The following is an 18,667-nucleotide window of genomic DNA, read 5'->3' as shown; positions in this document are numbered from 1 at the left end:
TTCTATTGTGATCATGGTGTGTGCTGGGGAGGGGGGTTTCCAGGCAGATGGAAACCCCCCTTGCGTTTGCCTATGACGCTTGTGGCATCATATTCAAAAAGACTTGAGACTGTAATTGCTGCCAAAGGTGCATCAACAAAGTATTGAGCAAAGGTTGTGAATACTTATGTATGTGTGATTTTAGTTTTTCTTAATTAAATTTGCAAAAAAAAAACTTTTTACACGTTGTCATTATGGGGTATTGTGTGTAGAATTTTGAGGACAAAAATTAGTTTTAATTCATTTTGGAATAAGGCTGCAACATAACAAAATGTGGAAAAAGTAAAGCATTATGAATATTTTCCTGATGCACTGTACAAGCTTAGATTTTGGTACCTTGTGGACAGTCATGTTTTGCATTGCGGTAAATTACCTTTGTGAACAAGCCTGAGGTGATTGTTGAACCTGCTCACAGAGAAGGTCAACCTATCTTATGTATCAATCTAAATTATGTATGGTCAAGCAAGAATAGCCTGCATTGCCTCATTGTTTTACAGTGATAAGCTTGAGAACTATCCATTCAAAAGTAAAATACTTCTTACAACGTCATATAACACGCAGCCCTTGCATTAGGCTATCTTAATCAGAAAGGCTCTTGTAATTGTCATGTGTTAGAACACACTAGTTAAGAGGTCCTAATGAAATGTTTAGCAATCGTTCGTTATTACCATTATTGCTCGGGCAACATCTAGGCCGGCATTTATTAAGTACTGGTCTAGAAAGCCAAATGTTAGAGGCACTCTTCAGCCTTAAATAGGAAGGTGTATAGGGCAGCAAAATATAATTTATTTTATTCTGCATAATAATGGATATTCACTACAAGGGAATTTCATGTGAATGTTTTTCTACAGGCAAAAAATCAGGAGCTGGAGGAGCTCAATAAGGACCTCAGACAATGCAACCTGCAACAGTTTATTCTACAAACAGGCTCCACCCTCATGAATGGCCAACTGAGACCAGATGATGAGTCTCTGTCAGACCCAACCAGTATACATTGGGAAGAGCAGCATAGGAGTAGAGGTAAGAACCAGACGTTCAATAACTTATTTGAAAAACCTATTTTATCATTATTTTAGATAAGGTCAAATGGATTTTAGATAATGGCAAAAATTATATGGTTGCTTTTATATAGTGGAGAAAGACTCTGTTCTCAGTTACAATATTCTCTTATTAATTATAGGCACAGTGCATTAGGGTGGGAGCACTTATTAGAAACTAGTTTTTTAAATTTGTCCATGGGTTGGTTTTAATGCTGTTCATCAGTCTGGTTCTCAAATACAGTGAACATCCGATGTCTATAGGTTTGGAACCGTGACAAACAGACATGGGAATGGGCTCCTTCCTGTGTTTCTACAACTGCAGTCCAAATTCAGTGAACCTTTTACAGGTTGAGACTCCCATATCCAAATATTCCGAAATACGGAATATTCCGAAATACGGAATATTTTTAGCATGACTAAAATAGTGAAACCTTTTGATTTTTGATGGTTCAATGTACACAAACTTTGTTTTAAGCACAAAATTATTAAAAATAAAGTATAAAATTACCTATAGGCTGTGTGTATATGACATATAAATGAATTTCATGTATCTACACAAACTTTGTTTGAGCCACAAAATTATTGAAAATATTGTATAAAATAACCTTCAGCATGTGTATATAAGGTGTATATGAACCATAAATGCATTCTGTGTTTATATTTGGGCCCTATTCCTAAGACATTTCAAAATGGTATGCAATTATTCCAAAATACGGAATATTCCGATATCCAAAATACCCTTGGTCCCAAACATTTTGGATATGGGAGACTCAACCTGTACTACATATAATATAAATCACAATGTATTGTGTGTGTTTAATGTTCTTTATACGAAATGTTATTAATGGTGTATTCGGCTTCATGAGGGATATTTATTACTGTACACATATCAGACTGTTAAGTCTGTAATTCAGTTTGCAGTATGAAGGTGAATCTAAATTTACTACCTTATGCTAATACGAGTGTCTGTTCAACTACTGCAGAGGCCCATGTACGTGCAAGCGGAGATTTGTGCCGCCAACTGATTGTACGCTGGCTGCGGCAACTAGTAGTATCTGCAGGTGCACCAGCCCCATGCTAGATGCAAGAGATCCGTCCGAGACGGGCATTCCCTTCCCCGTTCGCACTGCTCCGCATCACACGGAGCATTAGATACATGTGCGATCGCCCAGTTTACACTTTGAAACTCCCTATTTCATATGCAAAACTGACCATTTACCTCCATGCGACAAAGAATCCACCCTGAGGTGTGCACATAGGAGCATCTTCTAGTTGTAACGATTTGTCTCATTTTCCTACAGGTCCCACAGACTCTCTTCCACGACCCCCTCCCAATCATCTAATGGGTCACCCTCGTCACTTGCAGAACTCGCTGCTCTCCAGCCGGAACCCTGAGGGTGTGTATGTGTGACACCTCACTCTCTGCACCCTGCTTCTTGCTTTCTTGGTGGTGGGTTCTTTATGCAAACTGCTTACTTCATGCATGCCTCAGAATGGTGGTGGGTGCTCCACAATGTCTGACATTCAGGAAAGTCACTAATCTTTAAAAATAAAATCCTATATTGCTGGGACTATCGGTAAAATGCACAAAAGAGATCTCTGGCCTTAATAATTGCAATGAAAATTGTACAAAAAACTTTGTATAGTTGCTGCCATTTGATATTGTCAGACATTGTGAAGCAGCCGTGTTAACTTTGTTTGACGGTAATCATGGTCCACACCAATAACCAATCTCTCCCTTAGCATCTTGTGCACAATAACAATGTAAGATTATCTTCCTATTACCAATATTAACTGGCTTATTTCTTAATGTACGGCATTCAGGCCATCCCGAGACTGGCTTATGGAGATATGCCTCCTCTCTAAACCCACAATTCATGCTGATCTTAATTAAAATGATTGGAGAAAGGTTGGAGAAATATGTAATACTAGTTAGCAGCCCGCCAAAATGATGGGACATTGTTGCGCCCACGAAAAGTCCCATTTGAGTGCTCAAACGGGTCACTTTTCGTCATTTCTGCTCATCAGCACAACTGTGGCTGTGTGCGTCCAAACGGAGCAACAATTGATTTGTTCCGTTGGACGCCATCTAGTGGCTGCCAGCTTGCAACACACCTGAATTCCCCCATAGAAGGTGAAGAGCAGTGTTATGGTGCATACACATTGTCAGATTTGTTGTCAGATATGAACGGTAACTGTTTTAAAAATCGTTCATATCTGAAAGAAAATCTGACATGTGCGCCTGCAACGATGAACGATGCGCATTCCCGCATGTCAGATAACGATATCTAACAGTCTGTGTTTGCAGTCAGATTTTGACGATTTCATTCATTTTAATACAGTCTGAAATTATTCAGTCGTTCAAATCGTTGGTAAAATCGTTCATCTGACAGATCTGACCGTGTGTATGCACCATTATCATTTTATATCTGTATAGATATGAAAGGCACTGAGCATCTTCATGAACTAGAAAAAAAAAAAAACATGGCCTACAGCGCATGTAATTATATACAAATGCACCTATTGCCCACCTCCAATCAGATAGTTGCAACCATACCCAGTGCCTGCATAGTGATGCTGGGTACACATGGAGATATATTGGCCGTTCCATTGAATGGGCGATATATCTGTAGTACATCGGCCGGTGTGTGTACCCTCGATATGTTTGTGAACGTCGTCGTTCAGACATATCAAATCAGCCCTGCAGAACAGCGGATGGCCGCTATATCTGAAAGATCTCTCATCTGCTGGTTTGTATGGGCAACTTGCCGATCACCCGTACACATACTGCAGGTACCCACCATGTGTGACGGCTCAAATGGGCGGGCAAATTTAAATGCCTATCCAGTTGTGATTTCAAGCCTAGGACATCAGGGCAGATGATTGGTAAGCGTGTGTGTCAGGTCAACGGGTTGGCTGAACAGTCAACCTAGTATGTCCCCAGCTTTAGAGAGGAGGGGACAGATAATGGTAGCTAAGGAAGTGATAAAATATTAGTTTGGGAGAATGTTTAGCAGCCTCGCTCCCCGTTTCCATAGAATGACATAGGCAGAGCGAGTCAGCAGAGAAGTAGACGACAGAAGGATGTAGCCTCTAATTATTAGTCCAGCCAACGCAATGGCTGCCCCCTTGCATGAGACAATGGATTCAAATTAAGATACAAATAAATCTGAAAATGTTTCATATTTGGAAATTGTCTATTTTTAATTATGTCTCTTCTACGTATATAAAATATAGAGATTATGGTATATTTGTAGTTATTCCTTGCCCAACATCTAACTGAGGATACTTAAGAGATTGGTGACAGAAGTTGTTGCAACATTACACACATCTGATATTTATTACTATTAATCTCACCTTTCTGTTTCTTTACAGTTCTACCTTCACATGACACATTATGGACTTAGAGAATAATCGGTGACACCTGAACATGTTATGGATATTTGTTGAAATATTTTAACTATATATGGACTTACAATTTTATGTATAAATATATATATATCAATATTAGAAATGTGTGTATATAAATATATAATGTTTATATTGTTTTGTATTATTCATTTCTTTTTATACACGTGTAAAAGGGAATCATTTCCAGCCTTATAATATGAATACACCACATGCAATAGAGCTGCGTCAGGACACATTTGCAGCTAACCTCAAAATAAGAAATTGTGGTACATGCCAGTGTACATTTTGATATTCCTGAAAAGAAATAATAAAAAATAAAAATAAGTACCATTTATGTGTTCTTAAAAATCATTCCTGTACGTGGTCCTCTCAAATAGTGTCTTATAAGTATGGTGTGGTGGGAGGGCCGAATCACCTATCCGGGTGCATTCCAGAGTAACAACTCCAGCAGAGGGAAGATGCAACTCCCCAAATTTGCTAAAAGCTTGTGCAGAGGGACAGCAAAGCTATAAAGCAGATGCATTCTCCTCTGCTAGGTACAATAAAGCATTGAAAATATTTCAAAAGCTATGGTGCTGTTACACTTCATCTGGGGAGTTCACCAAGCAGGAAGTATATGGAGTGACTAAACCTCCAAAGTAAATAATCATTAACCGGACAGCAGCATAGCCATATAAAGACAAGCAGCCACATACATAGTTTCAACACTGCATACAAAACTCTGGTGTTTTAAATAGGAATATCAGCTTTAGGTATGGCTAATAATGAAGTCATGGTCTTAACGAGCCCAGATTAGAATGTCCTTTGGTCACCTGTTTTGTAGAGGAACCACAGAGACCTTACTCAGCTCCACTTTGAGTGAGGTGATCTTATTACATATGGAAAACCCTCTCTCTGCTGAAGCTACGTCTGTATACACTGAGCTCTCAGTGATTTGCTATGGGTAACATCTCTTTAGAAGCTTTAAACTCGCCCAGAGAGAGCAGCAAAAAGAGAATTATACCTGACACTAAATTAAAGGGGTTGGGTACGGGATCCCGGCGGGTGGTCAGAATATAAACAGCGGCATCATCCTGACAATCAATACACTTCCATGATTGTGTTGGGATTCTAACCTCCCCCTCCCCACAGCCTAACCCTCCCCCCTAACACTTACGTTGGGTTGTCGGCGGTCAGGATCCTGCATTTGGCAGCATGGCATCGTTAAAGATATCCCCACATTGAGCTGCATGTACAGATGATTGGAGATATCGTTAACGACCCACGGGAGCGTGCATCGTTCATCTCTTAGAGCATACACACTGGACTATTTGAACAATATATCATTCAGAAATATCGTCCATGTGTATGTGGCTTTAGCCGCATCTATAAATCATCAGTTTTTGCCTAAGTAATGTTTCACTAATGTAACTTTAAAACAAATCACGTTTCATTGAGCGTCATCAGGTGACCATTTTCTGCAGATTTTAACAGAACCGGAGTTTCCATTGAATTACAAATACCTCTTATTCTGACGAATGGTTAATTAAGTGTTTAGTACCTGCTGAGTTTCAGTAGCTTTTAAAATGAAGTGTCAGGTAATAAACATGAATCATTGTGTATGTACACACCAAAGCAAATAGGCATCGTATGTCCAACCTGACTGTCACCAATGCATTGAGCAAGGGTGCATAGACTAGAGCAGTGTTTCCCAAACTCATTCCCCAGGATGCACTAAAGGCCCCCATACATCAGCAATCAAAAAAACATAATTGAATGATTTGTTGGCCAATTAAACAAATTTCCTAATCTAGCAATCAGCACCCAACATTACAAATATTTTTCAGTGACTTGCAGATCAGTTTCAGGAAAGACAGATTGCTAATCTTGAAAGACTCATCATTTTACTAGTAACGGTCTGCAAATCGGTTGTTCGTTATCATACACTAGCAGTGATTGCAAAATACGCGCTATAGCGTGTTTTTACGCACTACAGGAAGTTGGGGTCCCAGTCTTTAAAACTGAGCGGGTCATGCAAGACGCGCTGTGTACCGTGCTGCAACAGCCACTCATCGCCGGCGGTGTCTTCTCAACCAATCGCCGCTGGCAGACTCATCAAGCACCGGGCACAGACCGGCTGGCTGGAGAAGGATGCGAGAAATACAGCTCCCAGAATCCCCGTGTCCGCGTTCTGCAGCTCCCTCAGACTCTCCCTGTACCTCCCTCCCCAATCTGAAGGTGCGTATCCACTTATAGACACACAAATGAGATCACGATTACGACATTGCAGTTCGTGCTGTCGGTTGTATATCTAGTGATGTGCCTAGACTGAACGTTCACTAGTTCAGTCCAGGCACATCCATCATCCCCGTACATGCTGAACCTAATGGGATTGTCAGGTTGACCAGCATGTACAGGCGATGATAGATGGCAAAAACGACCAGTGGGCACGTGCATCGCTGATTGTTTTTGTCATTTACATGCCCGATTTGCATGATAACGACGTACATACTGCGCTTGCACTGATCACAAGAGCTGGCAATCTACCTCCCTGTGTATCTGTGTGCAGGAATCGGCTTTGTGCATTGAGGGGGATCATGCACTGGTGTCCCCGGTGGTATGGGAGAGGGGAGATATGGGCTCGGGCAGGTTGGGTAAGAGGAGGGGGTGCACCCAATGGTCCACTCCCCCCCCCCCCGTGTGTATGGAGGGGGCAGCACTCAGTAATTGCTGTGTGCGCAGTGCTGCTCCCTGGGGGTTATTTGTTGTTACTGCAGTAGGGGGGACATTAGTCAGTGCCCCTGGCACTTATTCTGGGCAGAGGATTAAACATTATATGGGGTATATTTATCACAGGGTAATAATCCCCACAATAGGGCCTCTGTATTATTCATGTAAAGTGTTTTTTCTTCTTCTTTTAAATATTTGTTGCTCTTGTAAAAACTACAGAAGAGCAATAAACATGATGCTATCATTCCTCTGAGGCACCTATTCCTGCTATGAGCTCCAGAGCTAGCACTCCATTCTCCAGCTGACCTGTATTTAGTATCCTTAGTCAGTGCTCTCTACTCAGCTGTCCTGGTCCATAGTGACCCTCCAATACTAAGCAAAACCCCAAACAATCTTTGAAATTGCCCCACAGGTCACAAGTTACCCCCAATACTGTGTTTACTTCCATAATAAATACCCATCACTATAGGCAGGGATACTGGATTTACCTTACTGGCTAAGAGCAGCTGCAGGGCTGATACTGAGAACTACTTTACAGTGTCACAACATAAACACCTCCCCCCCCCCCCCCCAGCACTACCTGTCCCTAACCTCTCCCTTGCCCCCAATACTACCCCAGCTATCTACCCTTGCCACCTCCCTACCCTTAGTACTGCCTGCCCCTAACCTCTTCCTTGCCCCCAGTACTGCCCCAGCTACTATCCACCCTTTCCCCCTCTCTACTCCTAGCACTACCTGACTCTAGCCCCTTCAACTGTCGCAACTGCTATCTGCACTTACCCCTCCCTACCCTCAGCTCTGCCTGCCCTAACTCTCCTCTAGCCTCAGCTCTACCCCAGCTTCTCCCTGCCTTTACCCCCAGCTCTACCCCAACTGCTGCTTGCCCTTAACCCCCTGTACCCAAACTGATACCTGCCCCCAACACTGTCCCAACTGCTGCCTGCCCTCATCCCCCATAATGAGATGGGACCCAAAAACATTGGAGTAGGACCCCAATGTTTCAAAGTGAGGGGTCACTTGGACTCAATTTTTTTTTGTTTGCTCAGTACAATCACTGCAGCACACACGGATATGTGGTATTCTTATCATATAGGGGGAGGGGACTGTACAGTGATATGAGGGGGAATAACACAGCTCCCAGCACACACCGATATGTGGTATTATTGCCGGGTCCCGCCGCTCACGATATAGTACTAAGCCTCCTTGCCCCCAGTACAGCCCCAGCTGCTATCTACCTTTGCCCACTCCATACCCCCAGTAATGCATGCCCCTAGCCCCCTCTTTGCCCCCCTACACAGTCACAAGTGCTGTCTGCACCTACCCCTCCCTACCCATGACACTGCTGTCCTTACTCCTCTCTACCCCCAGCTCTATCCCAACTTCTCCCTGCCTAAAAACCCTGGTCTCTACCCCAACTGATTGCTAGTGCAGTGATCGCGCTGAGCTACCTACAGCCCCAATTGATCTGTGAAATCCAACATGTTGGACAACCTGATTTGGCGATTGAGATCACATTTTGATCGCAATTGTCAATTGCATACACTTGGCGATTTTGTTGGTATAGTCATCGCCAAATTGCCCCAATCCATCGCAAATGTATGGGGGCCTTAACAGTGCATGCTTTACATTTTCCTAGTTGGTGCACAAGTGTATTCATTATTGGCTGACACATTTTAAAAGATCCACAAGTGGAGCTAATTATTTCACTTGTGATTCTGTGAGGAGACCTGGAAAACATGCAGTGTTAGTGCTCCCTGAGTAATGAGTTTGGGAAACACTGGACTAGAGCTTTAAACTTGAAGTGACTAAATTAAAGATGCTGTTGTCTCTCTTGTAGACAGAAATAAAGCTTAACAACCGATTTATACAGACTTTAGTGGAATGAGTCTTCCTACAGACTGCCTTGCTCAGTGTGTGGTACACCAACTTTGTTCTGTTCTCAGCAGTTTGCTGAGGGTAGATCATACTGTATTTACAATGGAACAAGATCTGCAGATGAGAAGATGGAACTCTGGGCCTGATTCAGAGCCGGACGCTATTTGTGGTCGTTCGTCCAGAAAATAGGGGTGGCTATTCAAATGAACCGTTCGCTCTTTGCGGTCTGTTCACGCCTCTATGTCTGAACGAGCGAACAAAACTTGCGGTCGTATTTTTAAAAAATACGCCCCCTGGCAGCTCGCATCCTACATCATGTCCGCTATTAGATTAATCGCGTACATTGACCAGGGTATGAACTGCTCGCTATTCTTGTGGTTGGTTTTTGCTACCACAATCTTGCGAGCAGTTCTGGCTATAAAATAACCCAGTGACGTTGTCAATGACGCTGATGTTTTAATTATGCACACCCATAAAACGCCCGTTTTGACCTTTAAGCACGCCTGCGTTCTGATCTCCACTCCCCGTTTTCAAGCACCTTCCCCTGTTACCACCCACATACGCCTCCTCCTGTCACTCAAAATAGCAGGCATTCGCTATTTAGCGAACAAACGATTTTCGGCAGCACTGACTGGTTCGCGCATGCGTATTAAAATCCGTACGCATGCGCAGTTGTGCGAACATCGGTAGGAACGAACGAGCGGCCGCTTACAAGCGGCTCTGAATCAGGCCCTCTGTACAAGAACATTAACTGTAAGAAAATAAAAGCTGTAGAGAAAGGCACCCAAGAGAAAGCTGCATACACACACAACGATTTTGTTACCAACAACATGGTCATTGGCAATATTTGCTGGGGGTCTTAACAGTGCATGCTCTTCATGTCTGATCAGCAATGCCTGATAGCTGTTCCCATTCCAGCCCCACACAGGCAATCAGCCAGTGCCCTTAAACAGCTCTGAGTGGACTGGGAGAAAGTAGCAGAATTTTGCTCTGCACGATGTTTTGGCATGAGCTATTGTTCTGCATGATTTAATGACTTGGCAGAGTTACCATTACATGCCATAATTTGCTGTATTACTATATCTCCATTTTATTTATCTGTATAAGGAACAGGTATTTTTTTGCATGTGTAGCCCCGCCCCCTATGCTCAGACATCACTTTCCCGCTCCTCTCATCACCTGAAGTACTGATAGTCTGGCTTGAGCCCGGATGCACCGCTTCTAAAAACATTGCAGTGAGCATCAGGCGAATGGACATTGTGGCGGCGGCCAGTTCCACCATCAGGGCAGCCTGCACCACCCTAGATACCGCCCCGTTACCTAATTTATGCTATTTACCTTTAAAAGCGTTCAGCTGTTTATGCAAGAAGTGAATTATTTCAAATGTATTAATAAAAACAAAGCCTGCTGAATCTATACAAGCATAAGCATTGTAGTAATAATAATAATAAAAAATTAACTGACCTAACACGCCAATTCTGCCATTTCTCCAGTAAACAGTCCAGGCCAGTTTCCTAATTATAAACAAACTATTCCCTCGCTCCAGCAAATCTCAAGGACAGGTGACGTCCTCATGTGTCTGTGTGTATAGATGTACCACACACAGAGACAGCAATAAGCGCATGTGCCGCTGTGTGTTATGCCAATTTAACCAACTAACATGTTTAGGAGCTAGGTTTGAACTTTTATTACTTGGGTATTGGCAAGTTAGCAAAGATATATATATATATTCTGAACACAAAAACAATGTCAGAAAACTTTGAGGCTCTCTGCCAGTCTGAGGGATGGACTGGCAGAGAGCCTTTGGTAGGGCCTGCACATTATACAAGTTTAATATTAGCAATGACAAAATTACTAAAATGTGATAGAATTTGTCAGATGGAATACTTTAAATGGGTACTAAACCTCTAAGAAAAGACACAAGTCATATGTATGATAAAATCATGTACATTTTATTGAATGATTACAGACAAAACAGACAGGAAAAATCCTCAGAGACTGCACTCAGTAGGTCAATGAATCACTGCTGAAATCCTAATCTGGCTGGAAAAGGACCTTTATTTGCCAGTCTGTGCGGACATTGGAGGTCATTCAGACCCGCTCGCAAGCGGGTCGATGTTCCCCCACTGCGCATGCGCACGACTGAGGGAGCTCCGTCGTGCGCATGCGCGGGACCCGGCGAGCGACGGGCTCTCCATCGCTCCGGGTCTCGCACCAAAGGGGGCGTGCTGTCGATGTTGATTGACAGCACGCCCCCTTTGGTGGGCGTGCCGGGGGTGTGCCTGCCAGATGGAGGCGTTCCCAAGGGAACGCCTACCGTCTGAAGCCGGCCCCACTGACATCACTAGTGATGTCAGTGGGAGTGATTTTGGCTCTGATAGAGCCAAAATCACTCCAGGGCTTGCGGCAGCGAGACCCTACCGCAGGGTCTCCGTCGCAAGCCCGATGGTCAAGACCATCGCAACCATCATCATGGACGCTCGCATATGCTGTGGGTGGTCACCCACAGCTATGCAAGCGGCCAGGAGGCCGCTCCATTTTCATGGAGGAGGGCACTGATTCAGAGCGAGCGCTCTGGTCAGAGCGTTCGGCTCTGAATCAGGCCCATTGTCTGGCTGCAGTAATAGGGCCCTTTTGACACTTGAGTTATTTTGGCAGTTACATGTGTGACCAAATTACTCTGATCCTGATATCTGATTGTGTTGGGTGTGGCTGGTCTCAGTGCACGGTCTTACCTTTGCTTGGCTGTCCGATTACCCAAGGCTGGGTACACATTAGACGACGGGCAATCTTGCTGATGGTCGGGGCGATTTATCTTCACCCTGGACTATGCAAGATTGCCAGTGCACATTACCCGATGTAATGAACGACGGAACAATACCATCCTTCATTACACTACATAAGATAGTGTGATTGGCCATGTAGTCCAGCCAATCACACAACATCGCATGCAACCTGCGGGAACGCGCAACAGAGGTTACACATTAGATAATGTGCCCGATATATATCGTTCCAATCCTCCACAAAACGTTATAATGTATGATATCGTCTAATGTGTACCCAGTGCTGCAAACAACTTGCTAAAAGCTGTCCTATTGTAGCTGACTGGATGATTGAAGGGTATTGACAGAGCCACTCGCTACCTTTTCTGCTCTGAGCATTAGAGATGTTGCTGGACTTGCTGATTCAGAGAAGCACATGGAAGTGACAAAACCATATTTTGAATGTTAGGTGCAAATAAACTTTAAACGCAAGTTTCATAAGCTACAGACGTATATGGATTAATCTTCTGTAATGGAAACATTTCTGCAACTTCTACAGCAAAGACGGCTATAAATAGAAGCATACAGTCTGAATAATAGGCCGGTGTGCTCCTCTGAAACAGATGGAGTAGAATCACTTGGACAGGGTCCAGCACACTTCATGGGGCGGTGTCATTCCAAGAGGCTGGTTAGCCGCTGTCACACGCACAGTGGCAATTTTGGAGCAGCGCAATGTGCGTTAGTCAGTGGCTCACCTGCATCTGGAAGGTCTCCTCTTGACTACAGCGATGAACTACAGCCTGCAGGTCTTCTATTTTGATTTTCATGGGAAACTCCAGATTTCAACAGATGCAGATCATTCCAGATCCCTGCAACAGCAAACCTATAATAAAATACTGCACAATAAACATTTCACTGTGCATATTTAAACATGGCAAGAAAAAAAGGAAGACTTAACTTTAACCCATTACACCCTTAAGTATTTTCTCATTTGTGTAAATTCAAGCATAAGAACAAACTCTTGTTGCTGTTTTTAAAATACTGAGGGTTCTATTTACTAAGCAGTGTTAGGAGACAGAGTGAAAAGTGATACGGTGCCAGCCAATCAGCTCCCAACTGTCATTTTTCAAACAGAGCCTGTGAGATGACAGTTGGGAGCAGATTGGCTGGCACCGTATCACTTTATCACTTTTCACTCTGTCTCCTAACACTGCTTAGTAAATAGACCCCTATGTAAGTCTTGGACCTCAGAATGACTACATACAAAAAAGCAGTAACGAGCCCCTCCAATGTTACAGTGGCAGGATCACTTTTCTTTTTAATACAAGAATGCATTCTCAATAAGTCATCACCATAGGGTGAAGACTAGGTGAGACAGACAAGGGTATTAAAAACAACATGAATATAAATGTAATCAAGTAAAATAGATGCTTAGGGGTAAATTTACTAAGATGGGAGTTCTATTAAGAAGTGATGTTGCCCATAGCAACCAATCAGATTCTACTTCTCATTTATCTAGCACCTTCTAGAAGAGACTACCTGGAATCTGCTTGCTATGGGCAACATCACTTCTTAATAGAACTCCCATCTTAGTAAATGTACCCCTTATAGTGATGTCCCTTAAGTTGCATGACATTTTGAAAGTACTTAATCTCTCCCTACAAAGTCAGTAAATTATGTAAAATTAGGACTGATGTACTACAGTGTCCTATAGAAAACCACTTCTCGGAAAAGATTAAGATCAGGGACCAGACTATGGGGAGACTTATCAAATCTTTGTGCGAGATAAAGTGGAGAAGTTACTCATAGCAATCAATCTGTTTCTCTCATTTTTCTAGCACAGCCTGCAAAATGACTATAGAAGCTGATTGGTTGGCACTGACAACTTCACTTTATCGCCAAGATTTGATAAATCTCTCCCTATAGTACTACATATTTCTTAATGCTTTAGAGGCAAAACCGAACTTTTTATGGCTTCTTACTGGCAACTGCCAATAATAGATGCTCTAATACTCCACGTTGACTGGACTGCTTCAGTCTAATTGCCAAGGCAAATATTTTTTTCAAAAGGTTACATTTTTTATAGAAATATTCTTTTCATGAAGAGGGTTCTGGAAATTAGATATTTCTGAAAGCTAAAATATTCAATATAAAATCAGTTGTTTAAAACGTAAGGTGCATACATACAGAACGATTTTTTGAATGATTATTGATATCGTTTATCGTTCAATCGTTGAAACAATCATTCACTTTCTGAGTTAAAACGATGAACGATTATCGTTCATGCGTGTTCACGTTTGTATTTCAGTCAGTCTGACCAACTCAACGATTTTCAGTAAGTGAATATACAAAAATAGTTTGTAGTTCAAAAAAATTGTTCATTACATTTAGTAAATGAACGATATTAGTAAACGATTTTCGTTCATTTTTCCCTTTGAAAAATGAACTAAAATAGTTTACTAAATCATTGTGTGTGTATGCACCTTTAGGGGTAGATTTAGTATTCAGTGGTTTGTCAAAGCCATCAATGATCAGCAGCTTTGGCCGATGGATTTAAAGCGGCAGCAGCAAATAATGCTAAACCAGGTTAGTTTAACATTTTTTCTGGTGCAGTTTTAAACCTATTTTCCAAACCGCTGAATATTAAATGTACCCCTTAACCAGGGAACACACTATACAACGTGTGTACCCAGCAGTGAAATGACACGATTTAATGATATATAAGGCGTACGCCGTGCACACAATTTGGTGTATGAAGGCACGATATAACTTTACATGCTGCAATTAACAGCATGGCGTCATTCACCGTATCATTCCATCGATTAACGACTGCATTGCAAGCACAATTGGGCGTACACACTATACAAAGCACACAATGTATCATACCGATCCCCGTTGGAATGATATATCTTACGATATAACTTACTATGTACCTGGCTTTAATCTGCTCATTACATTAAGATGCTGTATGTTTGGTTACTAAACCATATATATAATTCTGTTGTCACTATACATATACATATACAATGCATCCAGAAAGTATTCACAACGCGTCACATTTTCCACATTTTGTTATGTTATAGCCTTATTCCAAAATGGAATTAATTCATTTTTGTCCTCAAAATTCTACACACAATATCCCATAATGACAAGGTGTAAAATGGTTTTTTTTTGCGATTTTTGCAAATTTTATTAAAAAAAACAACTAAGAAATCACATGTACATAAGTATTCACAACCTTTGCTCAATACTATGTTGATGCATGTTTGCAAGCAATGACAGCCTCAAGTCTTTTTGAATAGGATGCCACAAGCTTGGCACACCTATCTTTGGGCAATTTCGCCCATTCCTCTTTTCCTCACCTCTCAAGCTCCATCAGGTTGGATGGGAAGAGTCGGTGCACAGCCATTTTCAGATCTCTCCAGAGATGTTCAATTGGATTCAAGTCTGGGCTCTGGCTGGGCCACTCAAGGACATTCACATAGTTGTCCTGAAGCCGCTCCTTTGATATCTTGGCTGTGTGCTTAGGGTCGTTGTCCTGCTGAAAGATGAACTGTCGCCCCAGTCTGAGGTTGAGAGTGCTCAGGAGCAGGTTTTCATCCAGGATGTCTCTGTACATTGCTGCATTCACCTCCCCCTCTATCCTGACTAGTCTCCCAGTTCCTGCCACTGAAAAACATCCCCACTGCATGATGCTGCCACCACCATGCTTCACTGTAGGGATGGTATTGGCCTGATGATGAGCGGTGCCTGGTTTCCTCCAAACATAATGCCTGGCATTCACGCCAAAGAGTTCAATCTTTGTCTCATCATGGTCTGAGAATCCTTCAGGTGCATTTTGGCAAACTCCAGGCGGGCGGCCATGTGGTTTTTACTAAGGAGTGGCTTCCGTTTGGCCACTCTACCATACAGGCCTGATTGGTGGATTGCTGCAGAGATGGTTGCCCTTCTTGAAGGTTCTCCTCTCTCCACAGAGGAATGCTGAAGCTCTGACAGAGTGACTATCGGGTTCTTGGTCACCTCCCTGACTAGGGCCCTTCTCCCCCGATAGCTCAGTTTAGACGGCCGGCCAACTCTAGGAAGAGTCCTGGTGGTTCCGAACTTCTTCCATTTACGGATGATGCAGGCCACTGTGCTCATTGGGACCTTCAAAGTAGCAGATAATTTTTCTGTACCCTTCCCCAGATTTGTGCCTCGAGACAATCCTGTCTCTGAGGTCTACAGACAATTCCTTGGACTTCCTGTTTGGTTTGTGCTATGACATGCACTGTCAAGTGTGGGACCTTATATAGACAGGTGTGTGCCTTTCAAAAGCATGTCCAATCAACTGAATTTACCACATGTGTAGGAACATCTCAAGGATGATCAGTGGAAACAGGATGCACCTGAGCTCAATCTCCAGGCACTGGCAAGCCGGTCCGTCGCCCGGAGCGCTACTGTTTCAGGAGAGCGCAGGAAACGCCCACCTCCCTCCCAGCGCTATGGGATATATTTAAGCTCAGGGGGGAGGGAGCGGAGGAGGGAAGGGGCGGCAACACAGAGATTAAAACATAGCCATTACAATTTAAATAGAATAAAATTTCAAATTGCATAAAAGGTAATAGCTTATCTGAGTCATGAATCAACGGAAAAACACTTTTCCTAGGACAAGAGATGTGGTCTCCAACGCGTTTCGTCTTATGGACTTGATTATCCCCACTTTTTATGTTATCCATTTTCCCCTTGTTTTAATTCTCTGAAATAAATTGTATATCACTTTTTAACTTTATTTTATTGGTATTTTTATTGTACTACCTTATATGTCACGATATCTAGCACTATTGCACTTTAATATTAGCACTTTATATACTACATTGCACTTATTGCATTTTTTGCACTGAGTAGCGGATTTGTCGCTCATGGTCAATTCCCCTATCTGTGTCTATGTACTAGGTAGTATACCACCAACACTACTTTATTTTGACAGGGAGCTGACGCCCATTTACTAACCTATGGGCATATCCGCATGTTATACCAAAGTTGGTATTGATCACTTGGTTTGATTATTCTGTACTGGCGCCTAAATCCACAAAATATTATAGATAGATAGATATAGAGATTATATATATATATATATATATATCTGGTCATTACGGGAAGAAAACTTTGCTTAGTTTTTGCTTGCAACCCTCTATAGCAGGGTTTCCTAAACTCGGTCCTCAAGGCACCTCAACAGTCCATGTTTTAAAGATATCCATGCTTGCGCACAGATGGTATAGTCAAGCTGACTGAGGTACTAATTAAGTCACCTGTGCTTAATCATGGATAGCCTTAAAACAAGTCTGTTAGGGTACCTTAAGGACTGAATTTGGGAACCACTGCCCTATAGGATGCCACAGCAAAAACAAGTGAGGTTTTCCTGTCCAGATAACCCATGCAGTATTAGCAAGAAAGGTTCCGATGGAACCTCATGACTACGGTAATTAGATCCACCCCATCACTTTCAAATGGCAGTGGTCCTGACTTTCATATAGAACCTTCGGTGTAACTCAGTACCTGCATAGATAGCACGGCATAGTGTGATGTGTTCTAAAGGCTCTCTATCCATAGTGCAGAATATAACAGTGACATAAGATTACTGCACCCACCACATTAGTAGGTGAAAGGTAGCAAGTCTGCATATAGCAAACTTCAAATATCAATTCCCTGCACTGACACTGTATCTGGACTTTTGCAAACGCTTTCATTTTACAGTGCTGACTGGAAACTCCCACATTCCTCTGCAGGGGGCTTGCACGCATCATGCCAGACAACATTATATATATATTATATATATATATATATATATATATATATATATATATATATATATATATATTATAGATATGACAGGAAGCTTCTTGTTTTTCAGACTACTTCTATATTTATCTCATACTGCAGTCATAGAGTAAACTTTATTTTCTTGATATAAGAATGATAAACAATAATTATAATTACTAGGTGTTTCTAGAAAGCAAAGTGAATGGTTGAAGATAAGATATTATTTATTATTAATAATAAATCACACTGTATAATCATACTGACATATTACCACCTGTGAGTTCTGCATGTAGCAAGCAAACATAGATACACCTTTTACATATATACACATTGCAGACTATATGGGGCACAATGTTATTAAAAATTGGTGTTCTTGTACTAAAAACCCTTTCAGCAGGAAATGCAGTACATAAATTATTTTACATATAAATATTGGGGATTAAAAATAACATCCATAATATTAAGTACCACCAAAATGTATAACTATTCCAAAACATGTACCCAATAATATAATAATGCACACTACAGAGGTGCAAGATCAATGAAAATATTTTACAATATGTTCAGTACTACTTACCTGAGCTCGCCTATATAGCATGCTCTCTGATTATAGCGATATCACAGTAGAAATCAGAATTAAAGCTGAAAGTTAGATAGACTGGGTCGCATCAGACTGTAGTTCCAGCTGAAACAGCCCTGCCCACACCACCTGCCACCCTCAACAGCTTCATCCGCCCTTCTGTCTCTACAACTCATCATCCAATCAAACTTCAGCATTCCGCCGAACTATACCGCCCCCATTTGACAAGTAACCAATCACGACTGAAAGGGCGTGTCACATCCACTCAGCTCACTCCCAACCTGGTGGTCGGGGTGCGGCGCGTTCGTTTCTGCACGTCTTACTTTGAGGAGTGTACCAACTGTCAACCCACCCAGAGGTGGGACCTGGTTCTCTTTAGTATGCGCCGGCTACAGAATCCGTCACCTCGATCGCATAACATGTAGCTAGGTGTTATATTAGATACTGCACAG

General features: G+C 42.2%; 2 protein-coding genes across 2 annotated transcripts in view; one reads left to right on the top strand and one right to left on the bottom strand.

The window, feature by feature from the left end:
* Window positions 1-4,620, top strand: part of RASSF7 (Ras association domain family member 7) — a 77,568-nt gene extending 72,948 nt beyond the window's left edge. Inside the window, exons 4-6 of the mRNA XM_088471017.1 lie at window positions 891-1,059; window positions 2,381-2,476; window positions 4,455-4,620. Coding sequence (XP_088327143.1) covers window positions 891-1,059; window positions 2,381-2,476; window positions 4,455-4,486 — 297 coding nt within the window. The 3' untranslated portion in view covers window positions 4,487-4,620. The remainder of the gene's footprint in view (window positions 1-890; window positions 1,060-2,380; window positions 2,477-4,454) is intronic.
* LOC148525274 (lamin tail domain-containing protein 2-like) overlaps window positions 1-18,297 on the bottom strand; it is a 263,190-nt gene extending 244,893 nt beyond the window's left edge. The window contains exon 1 of the mRNA XM_088471019.1: window positions 18,213-18,297. The gene's annotated coding sequence lies outside the window, so the exon portion shown is untranslated. The remainder of the gene's footprint in view (window positions 1-18,212) is intronic.
* Window positions 18,298-18,667: the final 370 nt, after the last annotated feature.

Source organism: Taudactylus pleione, unplaced genomic scaffold (assembly GCF_031769625.1).
Source record: "Taudactylus pleione unplaced genomic scaffold, aTauple2 ptg000109l, whole genome shotgun sequence".
Taxonomy (NCBI): domain Eukaryota; kingdom Metazoa; phylum Chordata; class Amphibia; order Anura; family Myobatrachidae; genus Taudactylus; species Taudactylus pleione.
This window is presented reverse-complemented; position numbering and strand designations above follow the sequence as displayed.